Genomic DNA, 20,586 nt, shown 5'->3' with positions numbered 1-20,586 from the left:
TGTGCTCTAGAACAATACACTGTCCTTCAGTTCTTCTGGTTTAAGCGTGTCGAAATCAACTTTTCTATTTATAATCTAAAAATCTGTGATTCTCGGTAGGAAAAGTGAAAAATCGGTAGTTTTGAACCTTTCGTCTGTGAATCGGTAGGCACCCCGAAAATCGGTAGGACTACCGATAAATCGGTAGGTCTGGCCACCCTGATTAGGTGATAAATGCCCCTATCCGATGATGTTGTTGGTGTGCGTGAGCGTACTTTGGTTCGCGTGGAAAGGGCCTTAGAATGTTTGTTTACAAATGCTTTTGTGCCGTTAACAAATGTTATGCCTGACATACCTTAAAGTCGGTAAAGAATACCTAAATATCGGTAGAAATTACCGATAATCGAAGAAAGTGCACATACCTAAATTATCGGTAATCATGGATTACTAATAATTAACGTTAAATATTACCTAATTTATAGTAAAAAATAGCCTATTTAAAGTAAAAAGTAACAATTTTTATCGGTAAAAAATACCGATAACTTTTTACCGATAATTTTAGGTAATCGTAGCTAAGAGTGTAGGACTGGGTCACATTGCGAATCTCATTAGCATTATTCATGTGTTCATTTTTAGTAAACAGGGCCCCGCTGTTGTGTCACTTTTTGTCGAGTGAGTAAACTCAAAGTCATTCTTTACAAAAGCTGTTACGCCCTAATTCGTCGATGTCGGTAGTAAAACTATATCCACCTATATATATCCGTGCTAATATTGGTACATCCTCATGTAGCCTAGCATGTAGCACTAAGCGATAAAGTAAAATGATGACAATGTAAATGATTATTGCTAGAAAAATAAAAATGGTTCAATGTTTTTAATCCTGTGAAGAAATTTATAAATTCAAAAGAAACCAAAAATCAAAACAAAAACGCAAAGCAATCTAAAACCAGCATACAGCAAGAATAATCACTGCATTTATAAAGTATATTTAAACCACAGACAAACAGACATAACACATTGCATATTTCTCATTGTAATACCCCGTTCACATTACAGCCTATATCACGTAATATAGGCTGTCTTGCATTGAGCACTCATACATAGGATTTCCAGTGAAAACTAGATGTATGAGTGCTCATTGCAAGACAGCGTATATCACGTGATATACGCTGTAATGTGAACGGGGTATAAAACATCGTCGCTATAACATTACCGCCATCTGTTGAATACACTGTGGTGGGTAGTAAACTGAACAGATGGCGGTAGTGTGTAAACGTCAAACGCAAGGATATTGACTATGCGCGCCATAGGTGGCGGTACTACCAACTACGATACTTTTAAAATGACCGTTAAATGCTTGTTCGATGAACAACTTACGAGTGTTATGTCTGTTTGTCTGTGTTTAAACTGTACTATCCTTAATCCAGTTTTATGTATACTATAGGCGTTCATTCTCTGTCTTTATACCAAGCTGCATCGGTCAGGAGCTCGGTCAGGAGAGTTGCGATTTAGTGTAAAGGCCGGCGCACAATGGATAAGTTTTCGGGTTTTTTGACAGTTAGCCCATGCATTATCTGTCAAAAAACGCGGAAACTTATGCATTGTACGCCAGCCTTAACTTTTATACTATTTAGATTTCAATATTTTTTGAGTGTACTCATTGGTCAATGCTCTGCACGGAGAAAAAATAGTATCCTCAATTTGACTCTCACTGGCACTCATTATTGTTGTCAAAAAAGGAACGAGAGATTCGACCCAACGATATAATATATTATAATATTATATTATATATCGTGTATACAGTGTATCGCAAAATTGAGCGTACGATTACCATTCAAGATTCTTGTTTTCTCCATACATTTTCGAAAAGAAAACTATATTAGAACCTTTTAACTTACGATTTGAGAATTTTTATGGTAATGGTTATGGTAGTCAGTAAGGACCATGGATGGGTTTTGTATTGTCGATCAACTTTACGTGGAATATACCGCGAATTGGTTATCATTAATTTACAGGCAACCTATTTTTAAGCATTTTTAAGTTTGCACGAGGTGCAGCTTAAAAACGGTCAGATTAGCGGGAGTCCCACGGTATACATTCTTTGCGCGGGAATGTATACCTCGTCTAATTTAACATTTAACAATCAACGTAAAATTAGACGAGCTTGTGTTTTCCCGGATATATACTCACTTTAAGTACACAGCAAAAAAAAAAAATGTAATATCGATCAATGTAATTCAAACTGAAGTATGAAATAATGATGTAATAGCAAAAAGCAGATACAATATTACATAAATGGATGTAATTTTGTTCGCAAAATCGATGTACATCGTACAACGTTATATTACACAACCGATGGATTGACCTGGTTGCAGCAGTTTGGATGTAATATTCAACAACTTTTTTTTTCTGTGTATATTCATCATGAGCCAGGTAACACAGTAGCGTTGGTGAGTTATTTTCTGTTGTTAAAATTCATGCAAAACTAACTATTTTGTAGTATAGGTGGTACAGTACTCACGGTCAGCCAGTGTTGGTAAATTATTTGCCGTTAATTTTCATGAAACGTTCACTATTTTGCAATGCTATGCAAAAAAAAAATACGACTTCGGAATTCTAAAATACGAAATGCTCATAGTTCATTTTCGTCAAACTAACGCGTCAGTTTTCAAATAGACAATTCAATTCTCTTCATCGACTCTCTCTTTCGTAAATAACTTGGCTACAAAAAATGTTTCCTGTTCCTGTCGTCTTTGTCGTATTTAGATGCTAGATTGTTTGTTGCATGGAAATGTGTGTCGAAAACGAGGTCGAAAATATCTGATCAGAAAAGAGAGTCGATGAAGAGAATCGATCAAGGTAGATAGGAGTTATCAAATAAGTGACGCGACGCGAGATATACCACTATAATGATGGGGAAACCTCGGGGAAACTTTGCACGCAGAAAAATTGATTTTTGTTTCAGGGCCTTTAATGTATTTTGTTATTGATTCAAATATATTATGTCACTATTTAAACAAAACATATGTTTGAATCAACAAAATGGTTTTTAGAATCAACAAACAGATTATTGACTCTACAACCGGTTTGTTGATTCAAAAATATGTTTCTTTGAATTAATCATGTTTTGTTGTTTTTGACATCATCCACATCCAGAGGGCCAGTCACTTCGAATGTATGGGAATGGTAGGAAACCATTTGGAAATGCATGAAAATTTTCAGTTTTTATTCATTATCGTCTTTATGGGCAGTTTAAGATGCACAAAAATTGCCCGAGTACATTACTATGGTGATAAGGTAAACACTCGTTTATTTGTTTCCTTCTGTGAAAGCATGTTTAGTCACAAATCGTGGATTTTATGATATTCTCCATACTGCAAAAAATAATTTCCTACCACTGAAGGGGCGACTTCTCTCGGATCTTCAGTATAGCTACTACTCAAATCATATAATTAATTAATCGAATAATATATTTGAATGAATACCAAAAATATGTTAGACCATGAGACAAAAATATATCCATTTGAATTAATAATCATTTCTCTGCGTGTATCCCTCGCTTTACGGATGGTGTTAGTTTGCGTGGGTGAGCTAAGAGTTTCGACAAATTGCCGATTTAATCTTTGTTTGCTCAAGGAGATGCGGCTATTTGAAAATTCACTGTTGATTAAAATTGAATCAAGTACACGGCGAATGAGAACGACACAAATTTGACTTTTAGTTCACTCATAATCGCCAAAAGTGCAGGAAAATTTGTCTCATGGTTTCCTGTGGAAAACCTAAAACATCTGCCGGAAAATAAGGAAATTGACGAAAATTTTACTCAGTCTCGGAGTAGTACCAATAGACTGAGTGAATCCAATCTTTACTTTTCTCAAATTCGGGAATTTTTCCCTGGAAAAACCTGGGAAAACATGAGGTAAATTAACTCATCGCTGAGTTCCTGCACTTTTGGCGATTATGAGTGAACTAAACTCAAATTTGAGTCGTTCTCATTCGCCGTGTAGTTTTCCCGGAAAAGTGAGAAAAACTCACTCACTGAGCAATATCTCTTACATCCCGTGAGTAATATCTAAGGCGCCAAAATGGAATGACGTCACTACTCACCACGTGTAAATAGTTTTTCGGTTGATGTGGTTCCCACTCCTACTGAATACCAGTATGGGAACTAAGTCTTGTTTGTTGAGAACTGCAGTGGCGTGGCTTTGAGTGTCTACGTTTGTTGGTGTGCTTCGGTTCGGAAATGGAGCTTCCCGAAAAGAGCTTGCCTCGGCATCGCATCGCATTTCGCATTCGTGCAACTGCCGGCAATCCAGCAACATACGTGTTGATTGTTTGTGACTCCTTTGTTGTGATCTCGAAATCGAATGTTTAGTTTTTCGTTTGTTTGATAAAAGAAAAAGTGCTGACTGTTTACATTATTTGATCACTATTTTTTAAAAGTCTAACTGCGCGAAGTGCTACAGTGGATTTAATTTGCTTCGGAGGAAAAGAATTATTTATTTGTGTTTATAAGATATCGCGATCGGTTTGGCTGGATTCATCCCAAGAATAAATTCACTGTTGGAGCATTGCTGGAATGGAGGAGGAGGCTATGGATTTTAGTAAGTGTTTTTTTTTTATTGCTGATAACAAGAATAGTTTGCAACAAGTATAGGATATCGCACGTCTTTATTTTTTGCATTATGTATTCCCGGTAGGGGGTAGGTAACGTAATTTGTCATCAGTATCTTCAGCAATTTTGTAAAGTAAACCCTTTTTTTTACGACTGACGAAGATGTGCGATGCCCTACTTAGTACTTTAATGAGCTATGAGTTATCCTCCATCGTGCATATGACTGCAAAAACGCATCGAGTGTTGGTTATCATCAGTTGGTAATTATTACCGATACCATCACGAAAATAAATATGTGTCGAACACTCGGAAACCTATACTTGTTTGTCAATATTCTTTAATTATCGAGCTATCTGATTGATACTTGATTGGTTACAATCCGTTGTCGGTTATGAATTAATGTTAGTTTTTTTCTGTCACATCTTGACATTTTTAATAAATATATGTGGTTTTGAATTGGATTAAGGGACAATAAATCTTATAAAATACTAACTACCTTTAACATTTAGGTGACGACCATATTACACTGAGGTACACTAAGAAAAATGTTGGCGCAAAATTAAGTGTGTAGAGTGACCACCCCTTGTCTATTTTTGACGTTGTCGAAAATATTAAATTCTCCTTAAGATTCCATTGGAATTGAATCAACTTCAGATACAGATTCCTTTCAAATTCTTATCACAATTCTTTTGAAATTAATGTCAGAACACCTAAGAAGTTCTTGTCAGTATTGCTTTGGTACTCTTGTCTGAATTTGTTTGGACTTGTGGAGTTTTGGATACTTTTTGGAATTATCCTCTGAATTCTCTTTAAAATCTTCTGTCACTTCGTTTGTGCTACTACTGTTGCTACTACTGTATGAGCTATAGGTTATGTGCATGCAAAAAAACCAAGGCATTGTATGTACAGGTGAAACGGGAATTTTATTTGTACGATGGTGCAAACATTATCACGCATACGGTAAATTGTTCATATCCACTCCTGAGCAAGTGGTCAGACTCTCTAAAGAATGTTGTAGTAAATCTATAAATTGAATTTGGCGTTCGATCACTGTTAATTAAACCCATCGTCTTCGGTTTGATGATACCGTGCCATACCTGATTAAGCTATATTTAATTCAGGATCAGTAATTATTTTAAAAACCACCAGTTCCGAAAGTGTTCCAAAACGTTGCAAAACATCTTCGGCAACAATTGAAAAATTGTGTTTTCTGTAACAAAACACATATTCAAATCTCAGGTATTTTTCAAAACGTAGGTTGGACAGAAATTATTCTAATGTCCTTCAGTTTGTCAAATACCTGCATAATGTTCTCTGGATATTTTAGCAATTCTTCTAGTTGATTAATGATTATCTTGTCATGCCTCTTAGATATTCTTGCAAGATAGCATTCCAAAAACGTTCAATTGATCAATGATCGTCATAAGGTTCTCTGGATAATTATTCAATTCTATTAGTTTTTTTTTTTATTAATTACTTTATTTGTACAGGCTCAATCGAATAAACTTTACAGAGCCGAGTTATCATTTTTGTTATACATTATTGATTTCTTATATTTGAAGTTAAAGGAGCTGGACCGGATACTCGCGGTTGTCTCGAGGTTAGTGGGGATTTACATTTTTTTTTGGATGGGAAAAGGGAGAGGGAGGTTTGAAATGTGGTTTACGATACAAATATTTAATTAATCCTAAAACATGAACTAATTTCTATTCATCTTGAAAACAAACATAAAAAACCCACACGTACAAAATACAAACTAAACACAAGGTTAATCAAACTTACAATCTAATGTTAATATTCTTAAAGTAAACATATATGAGTTTCATAAACTCCAGATCGCGTCTAGCCAAAATATCCCGAACTGGAACATTAGGTTGTCTACCTCGAGCCCGAAGGGAATCGTACAGTTCAGATCTGACTCCGCGATGCTCAGCACAAGACCAAATAATGTGATCTGCGTCCTGGTAACCTTGTCCACATTCACAGAGATTGCTGTCCTTCAGCCCAACACGGAACAAGCGAGCGTTTAACGAATAGTGATTGGACATGAGGCGAGACATCATACGAATGAAGTCTCGACCCACATCCAACCCCTTGAACCAAGAACTCTTCGACACCTTAGGGATGATCGAATATAGCCATCGTCCCAAACTCCCTTCACTCCACTTATTCTGCCAGCTGACGAGTGACTGTTGACGATAAATCTAGTCTAGTCTAGTCTAGTCTACACATATACACAGCCAGTACTTGAAAGAATCCTGGAAAATGATACATCTATCATTTTTCTTGTCATTATTAATGCTTGCTGCACATCAAGGATGTGAAACAAACAATAAAGCGGCCAGACCTACTGTGTAGCGTTAAGTTAATTTTTGTGGAAGTGAATGTTTACCATGTCTACTTAATAAGTATAGACAGTGGTTAACATTTAATCCACAGGTAATCAAAGAGCGGGGACATACCGTACCAACCGCTCCGTATGCAGGATTTGAAAATAGGCTATATAAATCGTTGGGAGTGACAGAGCTAAGAAAGTTAATGTACACTCCTTGATTGTCCGATCTCCTGGGATGGAACACAGGTATTTACCCCTTGTGTTCGAGCGTACAGTCCTCCCTCCGTACAAGCGTGGACGGCACCGCCAACCCACTGCCATCCCTCAATCGATCCAGCCGACCTCAGTCGAAGGACAACGGAGAGCGGTGTGCAGACGTAACCTATACGGAGGGAATGCTGTATTCGCCTAGGTTATAGCGCCCTTGCTCGCTACCATTTTCTTCTAGCGGTTGGGACCTGAGCACTAACTCTTGTCCTAGCCCTATATGGCATATGGTTATAGCGCCATTACTCGCTTTCTGAAAAGAGAAGAAGGGAAGGGAAGGAGAGGAAAAGGACTTGGGAAAAGGAAATGCGGAATTCCTTTCCTCATTAGTATTTGTATCGTCAACTTTTATGAAAACTATATAAATCATTCTTCCTTGGTCAGAGGTATTATTACGACATTTGAATAAGATTGTCTTATCATTTCCCTAATAAAAATAACCATAAAAGAGAGCTTAACGACGTGTTCGGGGTATCATCCAAACCCTATGTGGGATGGTTTACCTATCCGAGATACAGTTCGTTTATGGTATTTGTTTATTAGGGTTGTTATTCAAAATTTAATGTTATAATGATCAACATAGCTTTGGATTATCCAATATAAATCGGTAACACTGTCCTGCAACCGATGTAGGAAGCACCAAAGAATATATATAGACAAATCTCAAAAACACAGTTTTAACTGATAGTACTTTATAAACATCAAACTGTCCAATATTGGATCCTGCCAATTATAAGCACCAGAATAAATTGCAACGGACTCACCAAATTGATCCATGAACGATGTCCTGTTACAGTGATCTCCATACTCAAGGGTTGGTTGACTGGGCTCGAAAATAGGTTTTCCTATTCTTAGTATCGGACAAGCGAACCAAAAATCCTGTATGGCCAATCAGTTGATTAGTCAGATGATGAAAGCACAATTGTGGCTGAATGGATTCAGGCTGCTAAACGGAGAATCTGACCCACTTGTAAGGAACACAAAGAGCCACAAAGAACAACCAATGGTGCTAGGTTCCGAGATGATCAGTGGTTTTTCACGAGTGACTGTTGACGATAAATGAAGAAAAATTCATCGTAGGCGATTTGTCGATCGTAAATATCGCCTTCCATAGCGCCCACCTTAGCAAGTGAGTCAGCCATCTCATTGCCCGGAATCGAGCAATGAGATGGGACCCATGCAAAGGTGATGACAAAAGATCTTAAAGATAAAGCACTTAAAAGCTCTCGTACTTTCATGAGAAAATACGAGGAGTGCTTTACCGGCCTCATAGAGCGAATAGCCTCGACAGAACTGAGACTATCCGTAAAAATAAAATAATGATCTGGTGCAAGTGAGGCGATCGTTTCTAGCGTATAATGTATTGCCGCCAGCTCAGCAACATATACGGAACAAGGAGCTTAAGCATTCGAGAGGCGCTATGAAATTCGTTAAAAATACCAAAACCAGCGGACGACTCTATTAGTGATCCATCTGTGAAGAACGATCTTGCGGAATCTTGGCCAAACTTTGCAGCGTAAATTGACGGAACAATCATGGAACGATGATGTTCTGGGATCCCACGAATCTCCCGCGTCATAGATAAATCAAAACTAACTGAATTGCCGAAGTCGGAGAAGCATACACGATGAGGATTATGCTGTGAAGGGCTGACATCCTGTGTTATGTACACGTAGTACAATGACATAAAACGAGTTTGAGGGTTCAGCTCAAGAAGCTTTTCAAAGTTTTCGATTACCAGTGGGTTCATAACTTCGCAACGGGTGAGGAGCCTGAGGGACAATTCCGAGAACCGATCCGATAGTGACAACATGCCCGCCAACACCTCTAGACTCATCGTATGAGTCGAGTGCATGCATCCTAACGCGATACGAAGACAACGATACTGGATACGTTCCAGTTTGATGATGTGAGTTTTATCCGCCGACTGGAAACAAAAACTACCGGATTGTCCGGTACAACGTTAGAAGATCTTGCGGATGGGCTCCCCACCACGTTCCGGTAATTGTTCGGAGAAAATTGATCCTTTGTTGGCATTTTTGTCTCAGATACTCAATGTGGGATCTCCAGGTGCATTTTGAATCGAACCAGACCCCAAGATATTTGAAAGACATAGAATGCGTGATCGGTTTACCCAAAAGTTGAAGCTTTGGTTGTGCTGGGCTATGCTTCCTAGAAAAAACGACCAACTCAGTTTTCTCCGTGGAGAATTCGATACCTAGCTGAATAGCCCAAGTAGACAAATTGTCTAAGGTATCCTGTAAGGGTCCTTGTAGGTCGACCCCTTTGGGCCCTGTCATAGACACTACGCCGTCATCTGCAAGTTGTCTCAACGTGCAGTTGTCACTTAGACAATTGTCAATTTCTCTGACGTAGAAATTATACAAAAGGGGGCTTAAACATGAGCCCTGGGGGAGACCCATGTAACTAAATCGAGAAGCTGTAGAGTTTCCATGAGGAAAGCTCATATGTTTCTCTGACAGCAAATTGTACAAAAAGTTATTTATTAATGGAGAAAAGCCACAAGCGTGGAGTTTGTCTGAAAGGACTTCAACGGATACTGAATCAAAAGCCCCCTTGATATCCAAGAATACAGAAGCCATTTGCTCTTTTTTAGCAAAAGCCAACTGAATTTCTGTGGAAAGCAACGCGAGACAGTCGTTCGTTCCCTTGCCCCTACGGAATCCAAATTGAGTATCTGAGAGTAGGTGGTTCGTCTCAACCCATTTGTCCAAGCGAAAAAGGATCATTTTCTCCAACAATTTTCGAATGCACGATAACATCGCGATGGGACGATACGAGTTATGATCTGAAGCGGGTTTTCCAGGCTTTTTAATGGCTATAACTCTCACTTGCCTCCAATCATCCGGAACAATATTGAGCTCCAGGAACTGACAAAACAAGTTCAACATGCACCTCTTAGCGACGTCTGGGAGGTTCTTCAACAAGTTGAACTTGATTCTATCAGCCCCCGGAGCCGAATTGCCACACGAAAGGAGCGCGAGTGAGAGTTCCAACATTGAAAAAGGCTGGCTGATCTCGTCTACAGAATTCGTCGTTTCGCGAGGAATCATCTGTGCCGGCACGGAATCAGGACATACTTTTCGCGCGAACTTGAGAATCCAACGATCTGAGTACTCCTCGCTCTCGTTGTTCGAAGACCGGTTAGACATCCTTCGCGCCGCGTTCCAAAGCGTATTCATTGACGTTTCGCGCGATAATCCGTCCACGAATTGCCGCCAGTATCCGCGTTTCTTGGCTTTGATGAGGCTCTTGAGTTCGCGTTCAAGAGCCGAGTACGCTTCGAAATACACGGGTGTTCCACGTTTCCGGAAAAGCTTAAACGCGTCGGACTTTTTACGATAAACCTCAGTGCATTGGTGGTCCCACCAAGGGGAAGGAGGTTTCCTACGCAAAGACGTTCCAGGAACCGGCCGAGTTTGAGCTCGAAGCGCGCTGTCCAAGATCAGATTGGAGAGGAAGTTATATTCCTCCAACGGTGGAAGCCCTTCTACCGACGACACGGCTTCCTCTATCGCGGTCTTGAACGTTGTCCAATCGATATTACGGGTGAGGTCTTACGCGACGTTAACGGATTCCGACGGATTGAAACCACTGGCAATCGAAATTTTGATCGGCAAGTGATCACTACCGTGGGGATCCTGGATCACATTCCACGTGCAATCCAACGATAATGAGTTAGAGCAAAGTGTGAGGTCTAATTTACTTCCATTCGAAGATGGTCCAGCCAAACGTGTTACTTCTCCATTGTTAAGAATTGTCATATTGAAGTTATCACAGAGGTCATATATAAAAGTAGAACGGTTGTCATCATACAGTTCCCCCCAGCCTGTACCATGGGAATTAAAATCTCCCATAATCAACCGTGGAGCAGGAAGTACTGAACATATATCTGAAAGTTGTTTTCGATTAACAACGGCTCTAGGAGGAATATAAACAGATGCAATACAAAGGCTCTTACCTTTAATAATAGCCTGACATGCGACAACTTCAATACCTGGAAATTGTGGAAGATTCACTCTATAGAAAGAATGGCACTTTTTGATCCCCAAAAGTACCCCTCCTCCACGCGAATCCTCACTATCCAGTCGAATAATGTTAAAATCATAAAAAGGAAGATCTATATCTGAAGAGAGCCAAGTTTCACAAAGAGCAAATGCATCTCAATCATTATTGTGAACTAAAAACTTAAAAGAGTCTAATTTAGGAATAAGACTTCGACAATTCCACTGTAGAATAGTGATCAAATCCCCGACCTCGTTTGGAAAATTATCCATCGAAGGAAATGATTGCTGCAATGAGGGGCCACTTCAATGTCAATTGCTTCAAGAGGGTCTCCACAGTAGGAAGCATTGCCAGAACAATGCTTTTGAGAGGATCAGAAATATTCAGGTACTTGAGAATATCGTCCACAATTTTATCACATGAGAACAACCCAGATGAAGAAGGGGCTTCTGTTCTTAAAAATGGGACATCAGGGGTTTTGGATGTCCCCGGGAGAGGTGGAAAATCATGGGTATAGTCAGTTCTTCTGAATCCAGGAGGAGTAGAAACTTCCTTTTTTCCACCACTCCTTGATTTGGGCAAGCTGATTTGGGGTTCTTCATTCTCAACTTTCCGCGAACGGATGCGTTTTCGTTGCCGTGCTGAAAAACAGAAAGAAGTTCCCTCATCAGCTAAGTCAGAGTCAGTCTCGTCATCTGACAAAAGAGAAAAGGGATTTTTGTCGTTGGTCGATGGCGTGGCCGTCTTAAGCATTTCTGCAAAAGACTGCCGGGAACGTTCCTTAAGTGAGCGTTGTAATTTCTCCCCGCGTTGTTTGTACACCGGGCATGACGAGATACCATGAGGAGTTCCCTTACAGTACACGCATTTTGGTGCGGTAGCTGCACAGGTGTCATCCCCATGCTTCTCTCCGCATTTGGAACAGCGTGCCTTGCTGCCACAGTGGGAGGCCGTATGTCCCAACTGCTTACAGTTTTGGCGGTTCATGACCCGGGGAACGAACAAACGCACAGGTAGTCGAAGTTTTCCCAGCTCGATGTAGTGAGGAAGGGCTGAACCAGAAAAGGTCACACGGAACGAGTCTGTGGGGGTAAAACTCTTTTTACCCTCGCTGACAGATACTGAGCCCAGTTTTTGGACATCCAGTATCTTCACCGGAGGAAGCAAACGGTTCTTGAAACGGCCAACCGCCTGCTTCTCCAAGATCTCGGGGGTCAGACTCGCTTCGGTGACCACACCTTCGATCTCCACATCACGAGCTGGGATGTAAACTCTGTACTCGAGCGTGAAGAGCTGGGAGGCAGCAATCTCGTTAGCCTGCTTCAGGTTAGAGACGGAGACACGAAGTTTATTGTGCCTAACCTTCGTGATTTCAGTCACGGCCGAGTATCGCTTCGTCAGATCATTAGTAATTTGCATTACACTCAAAGGTTTGTTTCTGGGCTGAAAGTAGACAACCCATGGGCCAGTCGAGTCATCTGGATAGGCTCGCGATCGGGGGTTTATCTGAGCCTGTCCTTTGCCAGACTGAGACGATGAACCAGGGAGAGATGACGTACGTTTTCGACCCTTCTTGCCATCGCGTGGCAAAGTGGTGTCATCTTCCGACAAAACGTCCATTTCGTCTTGCGACAAAATGTCAATTTTGCCGTACTAGTGGGAGCGAAAAACGCTCTACCACTGAAACGATAATCACTCGGACACAATACACAAAAAAAAAACTACAAACACAGAACACAAACTTAAAATTAACTGTGGGCGAAAGAGAGAAACAAGAACAAAAACTTATCTGATAATCCTATACTACTACCACCGAGCGTTTAAACGGCAGCAGCGGAGCGACGCGCAGCGTGGATGATCTTCGATCAGCGTGTGCGGGCGGTCTTCGTTGGTGTGTGCTTATGTGAGGGTCGGCACTCAGCTGAACACACGATGATAGATGAGCGGTGTAAATGCGGAAGCAGATGCTGACACTCGATGACGATGATCCGTGTGCAGGTATGCGTTACCACGCACCGATGGTGCGCAAAATGGTTGGCGAATTGGCAATCGTAAAAACAATTTTCCTTCCGATGATGCCGAAAACACACTATCTTCTCAGAAAAAAACTCACTTTTAGTTAATTATTTAGCTGGGAACTCTAAGCGAGAAAAAACTGACAATTTAAATCAAGCGAATAGCGAGAAAACTTCCAGAATAGCGGAGCGCGAACTAAGTCGACCGTACTTCTTGCTAGGACGCAGTGGAATGCAATACTATTAGTTGATCAGGTATTATATTGTAGATCTCCAAGTCAAATGATGTTTCTAAGATATTTCGTTCAGAGAACAGCTTGATCCGGAATTATTCCTAAAATTGATCAGGAATTATTTCAAAGAACTACAGTTAATCATTGATCTCCAGAAAGCTCTTAGGATAGTTTGTCTAGACATATCGTTGATCTGGTATTATTCTGCAGATTATTCAATGCATTAATAAATTAATATCAAGACCTCAGGTTGATAAGGAATTAGTCGCCAGGAAGATCTCCAATTGTTCAATAGATCAAATAATGTCTTTGAGATATTTTTTTCAAAATAACAGGATAGTTAGAAATTATTCCTAAAACCTTCAATTTTTCATAGACCAGTATAAAATCCTTTGGATATTTTGTGAAGACTTTTGTTTTATTTGTTTGTTTTATTCTGAAGATCTTGAATTATGAAACATATCAAATCATGGCTCTAAGACAGTACGGCAAGATAGCAGGTTAATCAGAAATTATTTCGAAAACCTTCAATTGATCAAAAACTTACAAACAGTTCTTTGGATATTCTGTCACAACATCAAGGTGATAAGGAATTATTCTGAAGATCTCCAATTGTCCAATTTGCAAAAACTAACGAACAACGTCGTGGGTTGAACAGCGAAATTTTCGTTACTTCTGGGACCATGAACCAGCAAATTTATCACGAGGAGTGCGTGCGAGGTGGATTGCCTATTCTCACAGGCCTTGGCAAGCTGCCACAACTCAAATTCCACCAAACAGTGGTACAGCGAAAATAGCGTCACAGTGGTTCCCAAGGAGATGAATCCGGTCAACACTGCGGAACTAAGGCCAATTGAGGAATACTGGTCAATTGTGAAGCACACACTGAAGGAAAATGGTGGAACTGCAGGATTTCAAGCGGAAATCGATTTGGGCAGCCGAACAAGTAGGAACAGGGCTCGGGCAAAAGATGATGGGCCGTGTACGAAGAAAAGTTCGAGCAATGGCCTATGGTAAGAAGGAAGACTGAGACAATGGCATAATACCTACTAGTATATAGCTGTTACTTTGAATTATGTAAAATAAAACGCATTTGTGTCCGGATTTTTTCGTGTTTAACCTTAATCATAGACCTATATGAACCGGACTGGATGTCTTTCGATAGAGCGAATATCGTATAAGACTTTGCTAATCGTGTAAATATTCAGATATGGATTGAACAATAGGGGAAAGCGGGGTAAGATGGCCATATGGGGCAAGACGAGCATCGTTTCTAAATCACATCTTTTGACAATTAAATAAGTTAAAATGCGTGTTCTATTTGAGCATTGGTTGCCTGTACAATACCATAGTTTTACTTTTGTTCAATATTGTTCATAGGTGTCACATGAAAATTTACTTTAAAAATTGAAAAAGTTCTGAAAATCTGCTATTGAATGTATTATAATGCCTAAAATTCATTTCTCACACAACAATTTAATGAAATTTATCAAATTTATCATAATAACTTACTTAAAAGTTCAAAAATATATGAAAACAATGTGGTTTCAAGTAAAATCTCGTGAAACTTAAATCAAGATTGTCTAATCTTTGTGTACTTTGAAACAGCTAACTGTGCCAACTGGGATTATACAATAATTATCGAATTTTCGACAGAAAAACTATTTATGCCTACAATTGCCCCTTGAGTAGAAATTATTTCCTTATTTCGAAGTTTAACAATGTTGTATAATTGTTCTTCAAGCATAGGATTATAGGCCAACCCCTTGAAGCTTCTGAATGATTATATGAAGAATTATTTTCTGGTTCAAAATAGTGGAATTTTATTCGAGTTTTATCAGGCTAGCCATCTTGTCCCCCTTTCCCATATTTTGTATAGACTACGTCATGTGATCATGAGTAATTCAGATCGCTTCATAAATAACACTAAATTTCGCAGAAATCTTTATTTCATGACGGTTTGGAGATCTGGATCATCCATCTGGTTATAAACTTGTCGTTCCATATTTTTCCTGTATAGCCAACATCCTATCGTACATTTTACATTTGTCTATCCATCAGTTGTGATTTTACATAGCCAATCAAAGAGCGCGGCCAACCTTATCGTCAAAAGTACCTAAATCATTGTTATTGTTCTCCGCAGTACCGGTGCGCAGGAGACGAGGTCGCCGTTCGGCACCGCAACACAGTGCCAGTACGGAAAATCTTGATCACTCAAAGTACCTCGCCGCTAGTACGAACAAGCCCAAGCGATCCAACATGAAGAGCAAATCCTGCAACGAGTTGAGCATCGTGGGCCGCGAGGAACGCCACCGAGCCGCCGGTGGTCACATGCGCCGCTGCATCTGTCGCTGGGTCATGTCCTACGGACGGTCCACCAACCTGTGCGAGCAGCTGATCGATTACGACGAGATGGGCTGTGCCGTTTGCCGTCTGAATTTTCACTCGGAACAGAACCGACTGGATCACTTCAGCGAGCACGGTAAAGAGTTCACCAACCTCTTGAAGGTTGGGGATCGCCGCATTACTCGCAATGCTTTTCGCCTGGAGATTAAGTATTTGCCGAAGTACTCGCGGATGATCATTCGAGTTGAGAACGATTCGAATTCTGTGCTGATACTACGATCAGTTTATCTACTGCAATTGGATCAACGGCTGGATCCAACTCTTGGCGGCGCTGTCCGAATGAACCCGGGCTATAGGTACGAGATTGAACATTCAATCGGGAATTGTATTCCGAACCATGTCTATACGGTGGTCCTGATGGCTACCATTGCCGATAGTCAGGTGGAATTGGTCGAGCAGTACCATGTGCAGATGTTGAAGAACACGAAGATCGTAGGGTAAGTTAGAACTGTCCTCTAAACTTAAAGTAAACTCATGCCATAATCCATTACGCAGGAACCCTCTGAAGTTGGACATTTTGCCGTACCATCACATTCCCGCGTATTTGATTGCGCTGCATAAGAATCACTTTGAGCACAGTAACACTTTCAATCGCTTGGCGATCCTCTGCCTAGAGAATCTTCGGTAAGTTTTTGTGCTCTTAAGTTTAAGAATTTACAAGCCCCCTTCTCATACACACAGTCAATATATCAAACAAGGTTTGACCGCGATCAACTACGTAGAACATCTCCGGCTACTTGACATGATCGAGGACTACGATCTGCAGACGACTTTTGCCACCTATACGATCTACAACGCTACTATTACACCGGCCGAGCAGATTCGGCGGTACATCATAAGCGTCGATCAGTTTAAGGTCCCTCCAACGCTGCTGGAAGAGGACGGCTACGTAAGGATCACCGTCCAGAAGACCAATAATGTCCAAGGTAGAAATCATCTGGAGTTCATCAACGGATACATTGACGCTATCAGTGATGGGGAGATCGTGGTTACCATGCAACAGCCAATTCGTTTCCACCTTCCCTGCCGGGTGGAGTTTCCGCTGAATCGTACCCAGTACAAGCTGGAATACAACGCGCTAAACCTGATCAGTCGAATTGATTTGGAAAAGTTCCTATTTCCCAAATCGTTGCCCAGCAAGAAGAAGCCAGTCCGACAAACCGAGTAAGTATCGTTTGATATTTCGAATTCATCAAACTAGGTCTCAATGCCCTTTTCAAAACCTGACAGGTTCCATTGGTTCCAGCCTACGATCGCCGCAAATCAAGAGCAAATGACCGCCATCCGGAACATCGTTAACATGACATCCTTCCCCGCTCCGTACATCCTGTTCGGCCCACCCGGGACCGGTAAGACGTCCACCATCGTTGAAGCCGTTCTACAGATATGGCAGAACCAACCGAAGGCAAACGTCCTGGTGGCCGCATCGTCCAACTTTGCTTGCGATGAACTTACGAAACGTCTGAAGCAATTCGTACCGGAAAAAGACATTTTTCGATTCTACTCCCGTTCCTGTGAGCGCAAGATCGATGGAATTGACATCGGAATCTTGGAGATATCCAATTTGGCAACTGGTATCTACGAACTTCCATCCTACGAACACGTTTACCAAAGTCGGATTATCGTCAGCACCGTAACCAACTGCGGGCGGTTTGCGCAAGCCCGTATCAGTCCCACGTTCTTCGATTACATCTTTATTGACGAGTGTGGAAGTGCCAAGGAGGTATCGGCTTTGGTTCCGATTGCCGGCGTTGGCACCGAAGGCGCTCAGATACACGCAAGCGTCATCATGGCTGGCGATCCGAAACAGCTCGGACCTGTTGTTCGCACCGAATACCTGAAACAAACCGTTCACAACACATCGATGTTGGAACGTCTTATGTCCCAGGGTATCTACAAACGGAACCGAGGTCATTACAATCCGTACGTCATTACCAAACTGTTGGACAACTACCGCTCGCATGCGTCGTTGATCCACTACTCGAACCAGTGGTTCTACGACGGTGAATTGCGAGCCCGAGCTTCACATGTGCTCACGGACTGGGCAATCGGTTGGGATTACCTCCCGAACCCAGCATTCCCAATCATCATGCATTCGGTTGTCGGTGTCACCCAAACGAACCGTCAGTCTTGCAGTTCATACAACAAACAAGAATCCCGTCGTGTTCTACAGTACATCCAAAAGATCCTCACCGATGGAATCAACGAGCGTTCAATCCGCGAGGAAGACATCGGTGTCGTGGCACCTTACGCAAAACAGGTCAGTAGAAGAACACTCATCAACATTAAGAATTTGTTCGCTTGAACTCCCGTTTCATTTATAGGTTGAATATATTAGGCAGGGCTGCCGCAACTATGGTTGGGATAACGTCGAGGTAGGTTCTGCGGAGCAGTACCAAGGTCGTGAGAAACCCATCATCATCCTATCCACAGTGCGCTCCGATTGCACACACGTGGGATTTTTGTCGAACAGCAAACGGCTCAATGTGGCCATTACCCGTGCGCGGGCTCTGATGATCATCGTGGGCAACCCAGATACATTGCAACGTGATCCCCACTGGTATCGGTTGTTGAGGTACATAGCGGACAATCAAGGCAACCGCGGTGTCGAGTTTGAACTTAAGAAGCCGGAGATCGATCTATCCGGTCATTCGTTTTCTTTCGCATTGGAGGAGGAGGATTTTGCTTAGTGTGTTATTTTGGTTCAGTATTTTATTTTCATTACGTATTTATGCCTCAAAGATCAAAAATTACCAAAAAAGTGCCATTTACTAAATGACAAGCGAGAAGCGAAACATGTGACGTTCGCTGATATAATGTCGGTTTTGTTGAATTCGTTCTACTTTATAGCTGAGAAGCAATTTATTTTACAATCATAACCCTTCAATCAAATAAAGTTATTTTTCTATATACATATTTACTTGTTGCTTCTTATTCAGAGCTATCATGTCCCAACTGGAACTTAACGAACGCGTGCCCTCAGGTTAGTGTTCCTTGAGCTCTTCCACTGTTTATTGAGAGCTGTCTAAAGCCTAGCCTGCATGGCTACAAATGGTAAGTCTGGGGGGGGGGAGAGTGCCACCTTAACAATTGTACGTTCAGTATATGCCAAATAGTGGATATTTATCGGAGTTTTGCATAGGAACACCATTTATAGTGTCATGGGTGAGCTAGCATTTAAAATGTGTTTATTTTCAAAATGATTGTCCCACCTGGCTTATATGAAAAGAACGTTTTACAAACAGTTAACCCACAATATTCTGCTCAGTTATCAAATACGGTTGCCACTGGGTCACTGAGCTCCTCACATAACAACAAACCATTACGAACAATCACAATTCATCGGACCGCCGCGATCATACGCCAATCTTTTGCATCAAAACCATTCGCACAAAGCCCCGGAAAGTCACGCCACGTCTAATAGTCCAGATCTTTGGCGTTTTGTGAACCCAGGAGAACCACCCAAGAAATTGCTGCAACGGAATACCCCCCCCCCTGAATGCAACGGAAGTTGCTACATGAAGAGTTGGAGACGCGATCAGCATGCTCTCATCTGTAAGATTAGCTCAACGAAAGAAGCGTGGGAGAATCTGCAAGGTCATCACGAGCGGATAACCCTTTCAGCGAAGGTTGGACTGTTTTACCAGTTGTGCGAGATGCGGTACGGCTTTCGAAGACTAGCACGAATCTTGGCCGAGAGTTGGAGGTGATGATGGTACTTAAGGAACGTTAGACTTTCATAAGAACCATTTATGAAATTTCGACAAAATGATTTCTTATGGAAATCATTAGTTTTGCATGTGAAACAGAATTCATAAGCTAACTTATGGAACTTAAAAAAAGTAATATAAAACGTAGCAGACCGGAATTGACTCCGTGATTTGTTTCCACGTCTATCAACGCTTGGGAAATAGACCACATGTGAACCACTCGTAGTACCTCTTATATTACGATAATCATTCAAAAGTCGTGCTTATGAAATGCATATTTTTTTTTTCTCTGTTCGGGACATAACACCACTGCGACCAGTAATTTGATCTATTGTAGTATATCCCGTGTCCTTAGTTTAGTGCATGTCGTATTACTCCATCACTATTGAGAAATGATGAAGTATTCGGTTTTGATACAGTTGTCATTCTTGTCTTCATCGCAAGGAATCGATTCTAACTGAAAGGTTCAGCTATTTTTACCCTTCGGAGTTGGAACACCCTCCAAAGGCGCGCCCCTTTGTCAGTCAAAATTGGATTCCTTAACAACAAAAACAAGCTATGACACCGATAATGACCATGCATCAGAACCCTAGTCTTAACCACTTCAAACTAGGGAACAACGATTAGAAGATTAGGAATCACATAGGTGAAGACTAACTAACTAATTTTTTCCTTGTTTCAAGATCATCCTCGGTCCAGGCAACCCGAGGACTTATCACTATCAACAAGGCATAAAAAGTAACAAGGACTAAGATGTGTTCCTTTGATTACTGAAAAATCCTGTTCCCCTAGTTTGAAGAAGTTAGGACTAGGAATCGGTGGTAGATCTTACATCCCGTAACGTACCACGAAAAGGTGATCTACCCACGTTACGGGGCTATGAAATGCATAACTCATGCATATGAAATTCATAATGAAATTAAAATTGTCCATAAGGCAGTTCTTATGAAATTCTTTTTTTTTGCCTCAGTGTATGGATGATTGTCTACGCACGTACCCC

The 20,586-nt window shown here is 41.1% G+C and overlaps 1 protein-coding gene across 1 annotated transcript; it reads left to right on the top strand.

Moving 5' to 3' along the window:
* Window positions 1-4,290: 4,290 nt before the first annotated feature.
* On the top strand, window positions 4,291-18,759 carry LOC135703079 (putative helicase mov-10-B.1). Its single transcript, XM_065224189.1, has 6 exons — window positions 4,291-4,583; window positions 15,614-16,313; window positions 16,372-16,500; window positions 16,558-17,040; window positions 17,107-18,136; window positions 18,201-18,759. Exons 1-6 carry the CDS (start codon window positions 4,559-4,561, stop codon window positions 18,564-18,566), a joined length of 2,733 nt encoding a protein of 910 aa, XP_065080261.1. The 5' UTR covers window positions 4,291-4,558; the 3' UTR covers window positions 18,567-18,759.
* Window positions 18,760-20,586: the final 1,827 nt, after the last annotated feature.

Source organism: Ochlerotatus camptorhynchus, unplaced genomic scaffold (genome assembly GCF_037179485.1).
Source record: "Ochlerotatus camptorhynchus isolate MF236.1 unplaced genomic scaffold, CSIRO-AGI_Acam_v1.1 ptg000209l, whole genome shotgun sequence".
NCBI classification, from domain to species: domain Eukaryota; kingdom Metazoa; phylum Arthropoda; class Insecta; order Diptera; family Culicidae; genus Ochlerotatus; species Ochlerotatus camptorhynchus.
Note: the sequence above shows the minus strand (reverse complement) of the source record. Positions and strands in the feature narration are given on the sequence as shown.